Genomic DNA, 19144 nt, shown 5'->3' with positions numbered 1-19144 from the left:
CTCTCTCTCTCTCTCTCTCTCTCTCTCTCTCTCTCTCGCTCTCTCTCTCTCTCTCTCTCTCTCTCTCTCTCTGGTATTCTGGCCGGACGTGTGTTGGGCCACAGCCTCTTGAAGCATTAAAAATGCATCTCTGATGGCTTTGCAGAAGACACTGGCTGGGCTGTGGTCCCCCAGGGAGAGCCCTGTGTGTGTGTGTGTGTGTGTGTGTGTGCGTGCGTGCGTGCGTGCGTGCGTGCGTGCGTGCGTGCGTGCGTGCGTGCGTGCGTGCGTGCGTGCGTGCGTGCGTGCGTGTGAGTGAGAAAGAGAGAGCGCTGTTCTGCCCACTGGTGGGGCTAAATATTTATACCAAGTGACCAAAGGAAGGCTGAGAGACGGAGACTATTTGTGTCTACTTGTGTACACCGTGGGCGTTGAGAACACTGGAAGACAACGGGGGTGGAGTGGGTTCTTGGAAGTGTGTGTGTGTGTGTCTGTGTCCATGTCTGTGGGTGCATCCCAATATGTGTCCTTGCCTCCTCCACTTGTGCTTGTCTCCTCGTCCCGCCTCCTGGCCCCTCCTCCGTGGAGAAAACGATAAAGTTTCCCAGCTGTCAGCCTCGCCACAACAACTTTTGAGGGACTGTTTTTCATTCACCATCCCAATTGCAAATGAGAGAAAGACTTTTCAATTGAGCTTTTGCAAGATATTGAAATATAATGCTGTTGTCAGTGATGTCATCATGACGAGAAGCAAGTGGAGGAGGCAAGTGGAGGAGGCAAGGTCACATATTGGGATGCACCCTGTGTGTCTGGGTGCAGGGCTGAACTGGTAATCTGGCATACACTTCCTGATAGGCCAATAGTCCTCAAGGGTCAAGGTTGTTACGTTCTGCTTCTGCTGTTCTGGCTCTGCTTGATATGGGAATCTGGCAGGTTTTCGATTGTGTATGCCGAACCATTTCTAAAAAAAAATCTAAAACTTTGAATATATAAAAGATGTTGAAATCAGATCTACCACAAAGCACTCAATGAATTTCATGAAAGCGGTTCATGTAGATGAAAGTGATTTTCCTGGAGAGAGAGAGAGAGAGAGAGAGAGAGAGAGAGAGAGAGAGAGAGAGAGAGAGAGAGAGAGAGAGAGAGAGATCTATCTTCCCTTGTGCCATAACCTCAAGCTAAATCGTTGCATGGGATAAAATCATGACAACTTGGCCTGTATCCTATACATTACATTTACAGCTCTGTTGGACGAATGTCAGTCTCACGGTTCAGAACACCAATCATGGTGAATGGAGTAGGCCTATTCCAAAGGGAGAGTGCTGATGGTTGTGCATGATTGGGTTAGCTCCAGGCAATGTGTTATTGTTTGTTTGGTTGGTAACGGAACCTTCCACCAGTAACACTTGTGTAATGTGCTTGGTTTGCGTTTGCATTTTGGATTTAGTCTGTTTGTCAATGCATTAAATGCTGTAATGGTGGTAGTACATATACATTCAGTTTGTAATTGAGGACCATTGCTGTGTAGTTGTGTTGTAAGTTGTAGTTGTAACGGACTGGAGGCCGGATTTAGTCTGTTTGTTATTGCATTGTATGCTGTGATGGTATTGCTGTTTAGTTGTGTAATAAGTTGTAGTTGTAAGCGCCGTCGTATTTTTAGCGGTCGTGAGGCCTGCATGTCTGACCTCGGAAGTCTCGGGAGCTGAGACAAATGGGACACACACACCGCGAGCTAGTTAGCAGAAGAATGTCTCAGCCTCTCCTCTCCTCTCAGAGCTGCAGAGCTGCATAGCTGCCCTCTCTGTCTCTCGCTGTAGGCAGTCTGAGGGCAAACAAAGATGGCTTACGATAAGAGAAGAGGAGAGTGGAGTGGAGCGCTGAATAGGAGGCGGGGGGGGGGATGCAGGGGCGACGGATAGTTGTTGGATATATGTTATGGCAGGATGGAGGAGGGGTGGAAGAGAGAGGGAGAGAGAGAGATGGAGAATAAATGGAAGAGGGGAGAATAGAGGAAGGGAGGAAGGGGTAGGGAGGGCAATGGGAGAGAGAGCGAGAGAGAGCGAGAGAGAGAGAGAGAGAGAGAGAGAGAGAGAGAGAGAGAGAGAGAGAGAGATGGAGAATGAATGGAAGAGGGGAGGATGGAGGAAGGGAGGAAGCGAGGCAGTGGTAGTGTGAAAAGGGTGGAAGCCATAATACAACAGATCACACCCCCCCCCCCCCGCCACGACCCCCCAACCCCCAGGCGGAGACAACGTTTGTACATCAACATTGGCCACGCTTGAGTTCCCCGCTAATGCAAAGCCGAGAGGAATTCACCAGTTACTCCGCAGTATGGTTCCGTAGCAAGACGACCGATTTCCACCCAAACATGCAAGTGCTTTGCTTTGTGTGTGTGGGTATACATATTTAGCCTTTTCGCTCACAGTTGGATAAATGGCTCATTTCATTTGTGCTTGTGTATTTTTATTTTCCTTCTCTTTTCATATCTCTCTCTCTCTCTCTCTCTCTCTCTCTCTCTCTCTCTCTCTCTCTCGCTCTCTCGCTCTCTCTCTCTCTCGTACAGCCACATTAGTGTGGATTTGTATTACGAATGGCATAGAGTGGGAGGGAAATGGAAGCAAATTTGGTGTGTGTGTGTGTGTTTGTGTGTGAGTGTATATGTGCGTGTGTGTGTGCATTTGTGTACAAACATTAAGTTCAGCTTGATTTGCTTAACTTAATTTCCTACAGGGAAATGTGTGTATGAATTCTAAACGGAAGGAATCAGGCGCATGCAAAAGCAAGCATGCTGAGAATAAATGTGCCACTCCCGTTCAAGGGCAGTCATGGATAAGCAGTCAGACTTGCAGCCCAAAGGTTGCCGGTTCGACTCCCATCCCGCCCGATTGGTGGGGCAAGGAATTAACCAGTGCTCCTCCATGACTGAGGTACCTTGAACATGGTGCCGTCCCACCGCACTGCGCCATTGGGGGCTCCCTTCTTGCACAGGTGAGGCGTAAATGCAATTTAGTTGTTTGCAGTGTGCTGTATCACGATAACAATGGGTGTTGGAGTTTTCCATTGGGCTTTCACTTCACTTACACGTGAAAACATCAGCAAACCTGACCCTTTTCTCAAGCCATCTGCATACGCACACAGAGATATGCATACACACACACACACTGTACACGTGCACACTGCACACGTGCAGCATACTCACACTCACATGCACACGTGCACACCCAAACACATGTGCACACACACAGGTTCACACACACATGCACACTCACACATACATGCACATGTTCACACACAAACACATGTGTGCGTGCACACATACACACACACACACACGGACACACACATACGTACACGCATATGCCCTGACCCCGCTCCCAGACCCAGCTGTGTTGGAAGATTCCCTGATGAATAAATACACACACACACACACACACACACACACACACACACACACACACACACACACACACACACACACACACACACACACACACACACACACACACACACACACAAAAAAACTTAGACTATACTGTACGTACACCACAACAAACCGACATATTAGCACATAATGTATACTTCCACATGAGCGTGTGTACGTGCGTGCATGCTCGTGCATACTGTACATAACCAAACAAACACATGCCCATAAACATGCCCATAGACGTTCATATAACCAAACTCACATGGTTGCAGACAAGAACAGACATGCAAACATATAGGCATTAGCATGCACACATACACATACGTAGACACATGTATAAACACAGCTGTGTCTAGTCACAGTAGAACGCATCACCATGAGTGCGTTACAATATGCGACCTTGCCTCCTCCACTTGTGCTTGTTTCCTCGTACCAGGAAGTAATATGTCATGATGACATCACTGACAACAGCATTATATTTCAATATCTTGCAAAAGCTCAATTGTAAAGTCTTTTTCTCATTTGCAATTGGGATGGTGAATGAAAAACAGTCCCTCAAAAGTTGTTGTGGCTAGGCTGACAGCTGGGAAACTTTATCGTTTTCACCACGGAGGAGGGGCCAGGAGGCGGGACGAGGCCACAAGCTCAAGTGGAGGGAGCAAGGTCGCATATTGTAACACACTCCATATCCTTCCTCCTCCTCTCACTCCTCCTCCCTCTTTCTTCCTGCTTCTTTTCTACTTCCAGCCTCCTCCTCCTCTGCCTACTCTTCCTCTCTTCCTCACTATCCTCATCCTCGTCTTACTCACCCTCCTCCTCCACTCTCTCTCTCTCTCTCTCTCTCTCTCTCTCTCTCTCTCTCTCTCTCTCTCTCTCTCTCTCTCTCTCTCTCTCTCCCATCCTTTTCCTCCTCTTCTTCACCCTCTTCCTCCTCTCCCTCCTCCCGTTCTCCCGTTCTCCCCTTCTCTCTTCCTGGATATGCCCCTGGCCCTCTCCTCCTCTTCTCTTCACTTCCCATCTCGTCAACCACCTTATCCTCCTCCCCTGTCTCTTCCTCTCGTCTTCATCGTGCCCTCCTCCTCTTCATCGCCTTTTCCTCTCACTTATTCTCATCATCCTCGTTCTGTTGGACTAACAGTGTGTGAGTCAGGTTTTTTCAGCCTTCATCCTCCGCCTCCTCCTCCTCCTCCTCCTCCTCCTCCTCCTCCTCCCCCCTTGCTGTCTTCATCCTCCGCCTCCTCCTCCTCCTCCGCCTCCTCCTCCTCCGCCTCCTCCTCCTCCTCCTCCTCCTCCTCCTCCCCCCTTGCTGTCTTCATCCTTCTCTCCTCTCCCTCTCCCGTTCTACCTCCTTTTTTTCTTCCTCTTCATGTTCATCTTCCTCATCTCCTCCTCATCCTCTTCTTAGTCATCCTCCTAATTCTCGCTCTGTTGGAATAGCCGCATGCATGTCAGGTATGTGATCCTGCGTCCTCCCTCCATCACTCCTCCTCTCCTCCCTCCCCATCTTCCTCACTTCTTCCTCATCCTCTTCTTCTCCCTAGTCATGCTGTTTAACCTCGCCCTGTTGGAATAGCCGCATGCATGTCAGCTCTGTGATCCTGCGTCTTCCGTCGGTCTTCCTTCTTCTCTCCCTCCCTCACTCCTTCTCTCCTCCCTCCCCATCTTCCTCATCTCCTCCTCATCCTCTTCTTCTTCTTCTTCTTCTTTTTTTTAAATATATATTTTTAGGGGCTTTTTATTTTTTTAGGACAGTCTGAGATGGTGACAAGAAGCAAGTGGGACAGAGAGACGGGGTGGGATCGGGAAATGACCTCGGCCGGACTCGAACCGAGGTCCCCGTGGGCATGCAAGCCCAAATGTGGGGGGCTTAGCGCGCCCTCTTCTTCTTAGTCATGCTGTTTAACCTCGCTCTGTTGGAATAGCCGCATGCATGTCAGCTCTGTGATCCTGCGTCTTCCGTCTCTCTTCCCTTCTTCTCTCCCTCCCTCACTCCTCCTCTCCCATCCCCTCATCTTTATCCTCTTCCTCTCCTCCTCCTCATCTCCTCCTCATCCTCTTCTTCTTCTTAGTCATACTTACCTCGCTCTGTTGGAATAGTTGCACGCATGTCAGGCCTGTGACCCTGCGTCTTCCTCCTTCTCTCCCTCCTCTCCTCCTCTTCCTCTTCCCCCTCTCCACCTCTCCCTCTTCCTCCCCTCCTCATCTTCCTCTTCCCCCTCTCCACCTCTCCCTCTTCCTCCCCTCCTCATCTTCCTCTTCCCCCTCTCCACCTCTCCCTCTTCCTCCCCTCCTCATCTTCCTCTTCCCCCTCTCCACCTCTCCCTCTTCCTCCCCTGCTTCTCTCCTCTCCTCTCCTCATCCACCTCTTTCTCTTCTTTCCTCTCCTCTCCTCCCTCTCCTCCTCCTCATCCCTTTCTTAGTCATCCTCTCCATCCTCGCTCTGTTGGACGTGACAGTATGTGACTCAGGTCTAAGCGGCTGCGTCTTGATTGAGCTATGTATGTATATTGGTGACCCTGGCTACTTTCCACTGATGCAGCGCGATGGAGTGACATGGTGTAAACATACACACACACACACACACACACACACACACACACACACACACACACACACACACACACACACACACACACACACACACACACACACACACACACACACACGCCCCGAGTGTGTGCGCAAGTGACTTACAAATGACACACAAACACCACACGCACACACACACACACACACACACACACACACACACACACACACACACACACACACACACACACACACACACACACACACACACACACACACACACACACACACACACACATATATATATACCCACACATGGTAATGATGTGATGCCCCCTTAGTGAGTGTGGGCGTTCCTCCCCGACGCTACGCTACGCCCTGCGGCGCTCCTCTGGCCCTGTTTCCTTACGCTGCCTTGTCACTACGCATCTATCGTAAACACACACACACACACACACACACACACACACACACACACACGTAGACGCACGAACACGTGCACACATACACACACACACTACGCATCTATCGCCTCTAAACACACACACACACCCACATAGACGCACACACACGCCTGCACACACATATACACATACACACACACATGCACACACACACACACACACACACACACACACACACACACACACACACACACACACACACACACACACACACACACACACACACACACACACACACACACACACACACACACACACACACACACACACACAGACTACGCATCTATCCCCTCTAAACAAATACACACACAAGTGGACGCACACACACGCCTGCACGCACACGCCTGCACGCACATGCGCGCGCACACACACAAACACAAACACACACACACACACACACACACACACACAGACGCACACGCACAATTAAACGCACACATCACATCTGTCCCCATTCACCTCAAGAAATGTTCACTCATGCACAGACACACACACACACACACACACACAAGTACACGCACACACATACGCCAGCACACACAGGTCTGCACACACACACGCTCCACAAAACTCACTCGCTCTAAAAACATCATAATGTATTTTACGTAGACATCCTAATTTGGCTTCCCGGGATATAATCAGTGTGTGTGTTTCATGTGTTTCCTTCTTTCTGCCTCTCTCTCTGCCTTTCTTTCTCTCTCTTGATCTCTCTCTCTCCCCCTCTCTTTCTCTCTTTTTCTTCCCCTCTCTCTCTCGCTCCTTCTCTTGCTCCCTCTGTCTCTCTGTCTCTGTCAGTGTCTCTCTCTCTCCCCCTCTCTCTGCCTTTCTCTTTCCCTCTCTCCCTCTCTCTCTCTCTCTCTCTCTCTCTCTCTCTCTCTCTCTCTCTCTCTCTCTCTCTCTCTCTCTCTGTTTCTCTTTGAAGGAAGTCTATCTGAAAGCTCAGTTAGTCATCCATCATCTTTGTTTTTGGACAGACAGTTCAAAGCAGCATTTAATCACAATTAACTATTTAAACATTTTGACAACCGGTCGGTTTCAGAGGAAACCAAAACAGCGAAGATGAAGAGTCGTCATCTTAACAGCCCATGACAAGACTGTACTGTACTGACTAAAATGGTACATCTCTCTTTTACAGACAACATCTGTTTTTTGTCAGGGCTGGACTGGCCATCTGGCATCTGAGCTTTTTTCCCCCTTACAAACTATGAATCAAGCGAAAGGGAGTTTTTCCTCACCCCTGATGCCACCAGGGGCCGCACCTGAGCGCCCAATCTCTGTGTGACTATCTATGACTTATGATAGGCCCAGCCACTATGGACCTTACACATCTAAGAATCCTGGTCCTAACCTACGTTGACCTTATGACTCTACATTCTCTGTCTATCTCTTCTTCCTCTGCCTTCCTGCTTTTTCTGCCTCTCCTCTATACCTCTCCTTTTAAATCTATCTCTAACAATGTTTTTTTTTCCCATTTGTTAAGCACTTTTAGTTACATGCCTTGTATGAAACAGTGCTATACAAATACAATTATTATTATATTATTATTATTATTATTATTTCCCAGTGGGCCCCTCACCCGTGTGGGCCCCTATTTTCAGAAATGTAAAAAAATGATGATTATTATTATTATTTTAAAACATTTCTGAAAATAGGGGCCCACAAGGGTGCGGGGCCCACCGGTGAGTCAGTTCTGCAGCGCTAATTATGGGGTGGGAGGCTTTAATCCAAAAGTTAATTAAGTCAAGACTGGGTCAAGAAATACCCTAGGACAGAGTTTTTAAAGGTATTATGGACTGGTGAAAGTGACTATTGACAGACAGGGTGGATGAGCCCATAGCTGGATCTGTGAGGGAAAAGTTTGCAACTTTCAAGAAGACAATGGTATTTATGCAGTATTCTGCTGGCATTTGAGTAGAACTCAGGAACTCGTCTGAGTGTGCACAGTACCGATCTAGCCATGGGCTCATCGATCTGGTCCATTAACAATCACTTTCACAAGTTCATAAAACCATAGACAAAATCGTCTAAAGACCTTTCTTGACCCAGTCTTGACTGCATTTCTTGTTGAGTGGTCTTCAGGTTTCAACCTGTTTTACCTTGGTCATGTCTCTGACTGCTGAATACAATGTTCTTGTGGACACACTATGTAGGTTTCAGTTCTGGGATATAACGGCACTGCAGGGTAATCATTTTGTGATAGTTTGACCTTCAATTCTTCTCAATCCGGCAGTTACTTTGTGAGCACAATGCATGTGACACTGATGACTTCGTAACGGTGCATTAGACGGATATGACCAAAATCTGGGCAATTTCAAGACAGCCACATCCCTCTGGAAGACTTCAAAATTGTTTATAGACTTTTCAGAGTTTGTTAGATCTCCTTTGTGGCCTACAGTGTATTTTCCCAGAGGAAAACAAAGTTGCCTAATAATTATGCACACTAATTTTGCCCTGATATAGGGTATTGGGCCCCTTCGATCACACTGTCTCTTATTATACCAATATGCATGACCTGGAATGCTTAAATCCAATAGGTGTTCATGTCCATAGAGGTTGGTGGCGGAAAATATGCATATAATGGACAATATGGTCAAAAAACATGTTTGCCTAATAATTCTGCACACAGTGTAGTGGAGCTACACACACTACCATCTGGTAGCGCTGCCATTAACATGCTCTTCTCGAGTAGAAAATAAACGGAGCATTAATTGCTTAAATATAAATGGCACAGGACAGATTCTGGACTATATTGACCCTTTAGAGATGAACACAAAACATTTTTGGAGGAATTTATTGATGGTGAGTAGCAATAAATGCACTATTTATTTTCTGACTTGAGAAGAGCGCTACCAGACGGTAGTTTGTGTACACACACGCACCGTCGGTGACAACCAGGCTAGGTCTGACCAAGAGCATAACAATTCGCGTTTCCCAAACTGTATGGTTGACCCGCCTCCCCAGACTTGCTACTGGTTGACTGGTTTCCGACAAAGTGAGTGGAGTTCCTGATTTTTCTGGAGATCAGAAATTATATTTACATTGCTCTGGGCCTGACTAGAAGCAATGTCGAAGGTGTTGCGCCACTGCGAGGGCGTTGCCTGGTTAACATTGTGCTGTTTTGGTGATTGTCTTTTGAGGCATCTATTCCACTTTTATTCAGTGGCATCTCTACTGTATTACCCAGGCCAGGCCAAGGTATCTTAAGTGTTTGCGTGCATGCCTATGTGTGTGTGTGTATGTGTGTGTGTGTGTGTGTGTGTGTGTGTGTGTGTGTGTGTGTGTGTGTGTGTGTGTGTGTGTGTCAGAGCATGGCAACCCGACCGAAGCCCGACGGGCCGGGTCGGAACCCGACGGGCCGGGCCGGGCTCGGACAAAAAAAATAGAATATCTGTCGGACTCGGGTCGGGCTCGGGCTTGAACCAAACAGACATTGTGAAAATTGTAAGCAATCAGAGGAAACGTTTCAGTTCATGCAAACAGCAGTTTTGTGATTAAAAAATAAGTAATTGAATATGCATAAATGAAAATGTTGGTAGGCTACTCGTGCCAGTGATTATTATTGGCTGTATGCACGCGCCAGTTACCAGTGGCAACATGGACGCTCACTCCCAGTCAGCCGAGCAGGAATGCCGAGTCAACTTGCTTTCTTAATAAGCGCCAAATACAGTTGTCAGTGGACGCGTGGTATTTTGTTGTAGGCCTAGTGTAGGCCATGTTTTAGCATGCCTTCGGTGCTGTCTTAAATGTTGAACATAAAATGACGAAGTTTGTCACTGCATTGCTCGCCAAGGATTACATTTCCAGCAAGGGGTAGCAAGGAGCATAATATGGATTAAAGAAGACACACACGCTACGTGGAGTTGCCTAAGGTAGGGGCGAAGAGGTTTCCTGTTACTACTTTGTCCGCTGTGACATTTCATGTCCTTCACGTAGGTTCTTAATTCTTGTCACTTTTACTGTAGCCTACAGTTGTAACTATGCGCGTGCAACCTTTCCTGATTTTATATTGACCGCATGGACATCAGGGAAATGACATTCTCTTAGAGGGCCGAACAGGCTACTGTTCTTCGGGGTGAACTTATAGCCCATCCTTCTTAACGACAAGGAGTGGCATCTTCACCGGCTCGCGGGGATTTATTTGCACTAACAGTAACGTAACAAATGCGTCCATAGCCGCGCTGACTGCATCCAAACCGTATTCGTTAGTTTTCGCCTTTCTTATCCTCTCACGCCCCTCCCATGCATTTGATTACAGCACCCAACATCTCTGGTCTAACCGAAAGAAACATAAGGTGCGCTGTCACATGTATGCGTGTGTTTACTATGCGTGCGTAACTAAATTAGGCTACAGCAAATTGCCTCATCCCTATCCTGGCTATTTATCACGTGCTATTTTGAGTATGAAGGAGGCCACATAGAAAATATTGCTTGCGCACAGGTTCTGTTGTTATTACAGTGGTCTCGGGCTTCGGACGGGTTCGGACACAAACATTTTAATTAGTCTCGGGCTCGGGTCGGGGTTGATCACTTTTCTGTCGGCTGAGGGCCGGGCTCGGACAGAAAAAACCGGCCCGAGCCACGCTCTAGTGTGTGTGTGTGTGTGTCTGTGTGTCTGTGTGCGTGCGTGTGTCTGTGTGTGTGTGTGTGTGTGCGCGCGCATGCGTGTGTGCGCGCGCGCATGCGTGTGTGCATGTGTGGAAATGATTGTGACAGCAAATCTCAAATGCCTCAACAGTCATTAAAGCTGATAAAAGTATAGATGTATGTCCGACAGGTTGTTTTAATCCAGTGGTTCTCAACCTTTTTTGAACAAACACCCCCTTGAACTCATCATAAGCCTCCCAACGCCCCCTGAACCTCATCATAAGCCTGCCAATGCCCCCCCCCTCCATAGTATTGAAAAATAAAAATAGACTAATGCAACTCAAAGGTAACTAAGCCCCGCCCCCACTTGTCTGCATCCTTCTCAGCGCCCCCCTAGGGCTCCACAACTTCCCCTGGGGGGCTCTACCGCCCCTGTTGAGAAACAGTATTCTAATCTGCTGGCATAGCTAGTACTGTATTTACCGGGGGTAAGCCTCATGTGGACGGGCATCAAGTGGACTATACAGGGTAAACAGACACGGCTGATAATAGACACTATGGCAGTAATAGGATCAGGTCTCCTTTAATCCCTCTGACAGACAGACAGACAAACAAACAGAGAGCGACTAACAAACAGACAAACAAATAAACAGGGAGACAACCAAACACCGAAATGGACAGATTGAGACAGACACAGGGACAAACAAATAGACAAGTAAACAGGGAGACAAGCAAACAGACAAATAAGCAGGGAGACAAACAGACAGACAAATAAACAGAGAGGGAGAGAAGCAAACAGACAAATAAGCAGGGAGACAAGCAAACAGACAAATAAGCAGGGAGACAAGAAAACAAGGAAATGGACAGTTGGAGACAGACACACGGCCCCTGGTGACCCACCACCTTTTCAGCAGATGACGTAGTTAACATTAAAGGTGCATTGTGTAATATTTTTTCGTAGTCTGTGTGTGTTTAAGTGCATATGTTTGTGTGAAGCACATGTTGTGTGTATATTGTACGTGTCTGTCCTTGTCTGTGTTTCTGTCTGTGTGTTCCCGTGTGACCGTTCCATCATAGTTGTCATAGACAAGCAGCTGAGCCATTTGGAACATCCCACAGTGTCATTCCACAGTGACATTGAACACTGAATTCCCAGTATTATCCGAACATTGAATTCCCAGTATTATCCGAACATTGAATTCCCAGTATTATCTGAGCATTTTGGGAGATTTTTCCCTCTGGCTTTCATAACTGTCATGTGATGGCTGGGTTAGTATGGGCTTGCGGCGGTGTGGTGGGGGCGTTGAAGTAGGGACATTAGTGTGCACAAAAGTGCATGAACTGTCAAGTCCGACACAGAATGATATAACATATTGGCATATTTAACCATAATAGTAGGCTACATATTTTAGCCACATTAACTCATATGTCCTGTGCATACATTTATTGATCTCGTTTTCAGGGAGAAGGGCATGAAACATGGGCATTTTAATCGATCGATCAATCAATGATATGTGAACTAATATAGTAGTACATGTGAACATTTTGTTTGGGGCCGTTTTGGTGTAGTGCATCAAAGATGTCCTCTCAACGTCATTTCATTAATATTGCTGTGTTCCCCATTGTTATTAAATGTGTTACGCCTTGGTCCTGTTTAAAAAAAAAACGTCCTGGTTGCTTTGTTTCAAGCCTTTTTTGCAAGCTAGCAAGGTGGCTTGTGGAGGAACAAGAGGGTCTTCCGGGTTTGTCGTGTATTTGCATCTCTGATTGGCTCCCTCCTCCTACTCTGCAGAGAGATCGTCTAAGGTTAGAGTCGCCACTTCCCCAGGTGGTACTGCACTATAGGTGTGCCAACGGAGGCGTGCAGGCTCCATTCAGGGCTGTGCTCTTTCGACAGCGATCCCTAGGCGAACTGCAGGCATGGACCTACCAGAGTGGGACGGCTGTATGTATGAGGCTTTGTGCTCTGTGTGTATCTGAGAGTAGCAACCAGCTGATAGCTAAGCTAAGCTAGGTTTCGGGCCACCAGGCGTTGCTGGTTTTGAAAACAAGTAGAAAAAAATTACTCAACATGTTTTTAGAAAAATGGGTCGACATAAACCTGTGTGGGCAACGCCTTCTTTCTCTGCATTGTTTATGTTAATTGGGAAACACCGGGAAATACAGCCAGGCGAGGTGACGCACCGCTATGAGAGCCTTGCATGTGAGTTTACTTAACTTGGGGTGACCGTCCGATTTTCAAAAGGAGTGAGTAAAACTGTGTTTTATCGAAAATTGGCCTTTAATATACACTATCATATCATAATTTTAATGAAATGGCTTCTCATCCCCATCCTCATTGTTTGTGTGTGTGTGTGTGCGTGCGTGCGTGCGTGCGTGCGTGCGTGCGTGCGTGCGTGCGTGCGTGCGTGCGTGCGTGCGTGTGTGTGTGTGTGTGTGTGTGTATGTGTGTGTGTGTGTGTGTGTGTGTCCTCTCCTAGGCACTCAATGGCTTCGTCTTGGTCACTACCTCCGAGGGAATCATATTCTACGCCTCACACACCATCCAGGACTACCTGGGCTTCCATCAGGTGAGTTACGTGGACACACACACACACACACACACGCACGCACGCACAAACACACACACACACACACGCACGCACGCACGCACGCACGCACGCACGCACGCACACACACACACACACACACACACACACACACACACACACATATATGTACGTGCACACACACACACATTCAGTGCACGTGTATGTGCACACACACACACACACACACACACACACACACACACACACACACACACACACACACACACACACACACACACACACACACACACACACACACACACACACACACACACACATATATATGCCCCCCCACACACACACACATTCACGTGCATATGGTGTTCAAGTTGAAAAGTTCACCAGTGCAAACGAGGTCACACACACCCGCTCACTCACATTCTGCCCCACCCATCTCCCTATCCCCAAATCAGCTCAACGATTTGCATCACTCAAGACCTAAAGTCTACAGTATATCCTCTGCATAGGCAGATTTACACACACACACACATGCGCGCACACACACACACACACACACACACACACACACACACACACACACACACACACACACACACAGATTTACAGACCTCCAGCTCACCCCCTGGATAAGTGTGATCCTAAGAGAGAGAGGGAGGGAGAGAGAGATAGAGAAAAAGAGAGAGAGGGAGGGAGGGGTAGGGGTGGGGGGTCAGGTATAGGTCACTCCCGGTGCCAAATCCAAAGGTGCCCAGCTACCTACCCTCCATATTAGCTCACCGATTCGCATTACTCTGTAGTCTATTTCCTCTGCATAGGCAGATTTGTACACAAACATACACTCACCGGCCACTACATTAGGAACACCTGTTACAACTGATCATTGAGGCAAATTTCTGATCAACCAATCACATGGTGGCAACTCGATGCATTTGTGCATGTAGAAATAGCCTGATTTGAGAATTTCAGAAATTACTGATCTACTGGGATATTCATTTCACACACAACCATCTCTAGGGTTTACAAAGAATGTTACGAAAAAGAGAAAAAAATGCAGTGAGCAGCGATTCTGAAGGCAAAAATGCCCTGTTGATGGCAGAGGTCAGAGGAGAATGGCCATACTGGTTTGAGCTGATTCAAAGGCAATGTTAATTAAAAAAAAACACTCATTACAACCGAGGTATGCATAAGAGAATTCCTGATTACACAGGACATGAAATCTTGAGGCAAATGGGCTACAGCTGCAGAAAACCACATTTGGTGCCACTCCTGTCAGCCAAGAAGAGGAAAATGAGGCAACAATTTACACAGGCTCACCATGAACGACACTAGAAGATCGGAAAAATGTTGCCTGCTCTGATGAATCTTGATATCTACTGCAACACTCAGGTGGAATGATCAGAATTTGGCGTCAACAGCATGAAAGCATGGGTCAACCCTGCTTTACATCAACATTTCAGGCTGGGGATATAATGGCATAAGGATATTTTCTTAGCACAATTTGGGCCATTTAGTACCAATTTATCTTTGTTGGAATGCCACAGCCTATCCAGGTATTTTTGTAAGCAGTTCAGGCAGTTCTGAAGGCAAAAGGTGGTCAAACCCAGCACTAGAGAGGTGTTCCTAATGAAGTGGCCGGTGAGTGTACACACACACACACACACACACACACACACACACACACACACACACACACACACACACACACACACACACACACACACACACACACACACACACACACACACACACACACACACACACACACACATAGAGATTTACAGACCTCCAGCTCACCCCCTGGATAAGTGTGATCTCAAGAGAGGGAGGGAGAGAGAGATAGAGCGAGAGAGGGAGGGAGAGATGGGTAGGAGTGGGGGTTCAGGTATAGGTTACATGTAGGTGCCAAATCCTAAGGAACCCAGGTACCTACATCCATGTTAGCTCACCAATTCGCATCACTCAGACTCAAGAGTCTAACACACACACACACACACACACACACACACACACACACACACACACACACACACACACACACACACACACACACACACACACACACACACACACACACACACACACACACACACACACACACACACGTTCAGATTTACACACCTGATTTACAGAGAGTGTGATCCAGAGGGAGGGAGGGAGGAAGTGAGGGATGGAGGGAGATCTAGGGAAGGAGGGAGGTAGGGGTAGGGGGTCAGGTATAGGTCACATCCAGGTGCCAAATCCATACATAGACACACACACACACACACACACACACACACACACACACACACACACACACACACACACACACACACACACACACACACACACACACACACACACATACAGATATACACACCTCCAGCTCACCCCTGGATAATTGTGATCCTGATAGAGAAGGTGGCAGGAGAGATAGAAAGAGAGGGATGAAGAGATAGAGAGATAGAGAGGAAGGGATGGAGGGAGAGAGAGGGGTAGGGGTGGGGGGTCAGGTATAGGTCACTCCCGATGCCAAATCCAAAGGTGCCCAGCTAACTACCTCCATATTAGCTCACTCAGACTCAGAGTCTAACACAGACACACAGCACACAACACACATGTACAGATTTACCCACCTGATTTACAGACCTCCAGCTCACCCCCTGGATAAGTATGATCCCAACAAAGAGAGGGATGGAGAGATAGAGGGATGGAGAGATAGAGAGGGGTAGGGGTGGGGGGTCAGGTATAGGTCACACCCAGGTGCCAAATCCAAAGGGTTATGTTTAGCACCCGTAGGTGAATCCCACACAGGTCATTGAGGTGCACCCATGCTTAGCAAAAGGGGTTTAGCATTATATGTTGACTCACACGGGATTTGCGTTATTGCATTATGCACCATGTTTACAATACACAGGCATCAAATCCTCAACGGGGCAACGGGCGCTAATCCATTGGAGACGTAAAAAGGCTTTAGGTTGCATTTACACGTACGTAGCATGATCAATGTCTGTTGCGATGAATGGAATTTTTATGTGAGAATTAAAAATGTTGGTTTGCAGTAATCCACGCAACACAAAGTGTACCGTAGCGTAAACATACAGTACTACGCTCACTGGTCACTTTAATAGGATAACACCTTTACAACTGTTCGTTGAGGCAAATTTCTGATCAGCTAATCACAGAAGCTTTTAGAAGTTTGTCCATAGTCCAGGAGGTTATTATTATCAACACCAGCCGAATAGCTTCTCTGCTGTTACTTCCACCATTTGGGATAAAAGTACGTAAAAGTCCTCAATGAAACTCATGATATGCACAATGAAAAGTGAATTCAGCATCAGTATCGATAATTAAAATCCTTGTCGAATTGATAGTAGGTAATATTTGAAATCTCTTTTATGAGAGTTAATGCTCTCGTCTTGAACTTTGTTGAGGACTTTTGTGTGCATGCCTCCCAGATTGTGGAAGTAACATTGTATAAGCAGAGAAGCTATTCGGCCTGTGTTGATAATAATAAACTGCTGAACTATGCAAACTTCCAAATGCATCATTTTGTGAGTACAGACCATATTTGTACTACTGTAGAAGTTGGGTGTCATGATGTGATTTTATTGTGGTAATTTTGGAGATATTGCCAGGGACCATTACCGCTTACACTAAGCTATTCGAAATAACTCGGTAACTCGGCTAATGTTCGCTTGAGGTAGAAAACACTTCGGGTGGACTACTGGATGGATGTCACGGTTCAAATGACCTTAGGGTGAATCGACTCTAAGGCTTTAAGGCAGTTCTGAAGGCAAAAGGGGGGTCCAACCCAGCACTAGGGAGATGTTCTTGATAAAGTGGCCGGTGATTGTATGTCAAATGTGTCATTCATTAATGTGTGCGTGCATGCGTGTGTGCATGCGCTTCTCCCCCCAGACGGATGTGATGCACCAGAGTGTGTTTGAGCTGATCCACACTGAGGACCAGCAGGAGTACAGGAGGAACCTCCACTGGGCCCTCAACCCCCCCGCTGCCGCCCCCCAGACAGACGACTCGCCACCGGGTTAGTCACCTGCCTTATTCCCCATTGTGTGTGTGTGTCTGCTTCTGTATGTATGCACCTTCTTACATGAACCCCAGACAATTGGCGCCGTGCGGCAGCCTTCCAAGCTGGTGTTCGAATGTGGGAAAGTGTATTCCGGTACTGTATGTGTGTATGTGTATTTTGAAAGCGCTTTGAGGCAAGTTTAGTTGTGATACTGCGCTATATAAATACAGGTTGTATTGTATTGTATTGTATTGTATTGTATTGTATTAAATTGCATTACATTACATTACATTGCATTTGGCAAAGTGCCAAAGTGACTTACAATCGAGGACATAACCATAGCTAACATACCCAACAGACGACTCTCCACCGGGTTAGTCACCTGTCCCATTCCCATTACTTTACATTACATTATATAACATTACATTGCATTTGGGTCAAAGACGTGCAAAATGAAATTGTCATTCAGTGTAACGGATACCTTCTGCTGACTGTAACTGTAAAAAACATGACTCTTATTTTATTTTATTTTCCAGTGAATTCATGAAAGCCTCGGCTGTCATCCATTCACTTGAAACAATTTAAAAATCATGTTTTTTTTACCGTTACAGTCAGCAGAAGGTATCCGTTACACTGAATGACAATGCCATTTTGCACGTCTTTGACCCATTTGGCAGATTCATTTTAACCTAAGCGACTTACAATCGAGGACATAATCATAGCCGTATAGCTAAAATTTACAGAAGAACAAATGTAGATGCTAAGTAGGGTAAGTGACCTGTCTCATTCTTCCATTACATTACATTACATTTCATGACATTACTTTACAGACACTTTTTAACCAAAGCGATTTACAATCGAGGACATAATCATAGCCGTATATCTAAAATTTATAGAAAAACAAATGTAGATGCTAAGAAGGCTTAGTGACCTGTCTCATTCCCCCCTTGCAAATGCCAGCAAGTGTAATGGAAGCAGAATGTGGTGTGAAACATTTCCCTCCCAAAGCCTCATACAGTATCGGTAGTACTGCGCTATTGCACTGATCTTTTAGCACAGCGGTATCTGTGGTGCTGTGCCTCCCATGCCTGAACTGGAGCGTTGCGCAGGAAGACACACACATCGCTGCTATTTACTAGCTTCTCGCTTGCTCGCCTACTCGCCTCTCTTTCATGGAACGTTCGCTGAAAGTTCCCGCGGCTTTAACTGCCAATGAACAGGCGAGAAGTACCGAACTCTCCCTTCCAATTGATTACTCGCTCACTCGCCTCGCTCGAAGATAAAGAGAAGATCCGCCCACATCGCATCGCTTGTGCAGTACTCGCCTACTCGCCTGCTAGTCTCGTTGGAACACATTGACATTCTATTGAGTTCATTCGCTGAGAGAGTAACTAGCAGCGACGTGTGTGTACGGCCCTTTACACTGGAGCCATTTACTCGGGGTGGGAATGAGGTTTAGGGGGGTGAGTGTAACGTAGACCAACTAGCAGAGTGTGGCATGAAACGTTAGTAAACCTCTCTCCCGAAGACTCATACAGTGTTGGTAGCGCTGAGCTATCAGACTGGTCCTTTAGCTCAGTGATATCGTGTTTGGGTTACAAGT

The 19144-nt window shown here is 46.9% G+C and overlaps 1 protein-coding gene across 1 annotated transcript in view; it reads left to right on the top strand.

Moving 5' to 3' along the window:
* ahr1b (aryl hydrocarbon receptor 1b) overlaps positions 1-19144 on the top strand; it is a 123524-nt gene that overhangs the window by 62542 nt on the left and 41838 nt on the right. The window contains exons 4-5 of the mRNA XM_063211710.1: positions 13458-13547; positions 17430-17556. Of these exons, the coding sequence (XP_063067780.1) occupies positions 13458-13547; positions 17430-17556 (217 nt within the window). The remainder of the gene's footprint in view (positions 1-13457; positions 13548-17429; positions 17557-19144) is intronic.

Source organism: Engraulis encrasicolus, chromosome 12 (genome assembly GCF_034702125.1).
Source record: "Engraulis encrasicolus isolate BLACKSEA-1 chromosome 12, IST_EnEncr_1.0, whole genome shotgun sequence".
NCBI lineage: Eukaryota > Metazoa > Chordata > Actinopteri > Clupeiformes > Engraulidae > Engraulis > Engraulis encrasicolus.
Note: the sequence above shows the minus strand (reverse complement) of the source record. Positions and strands in the feature narration are given on the sequence as shown.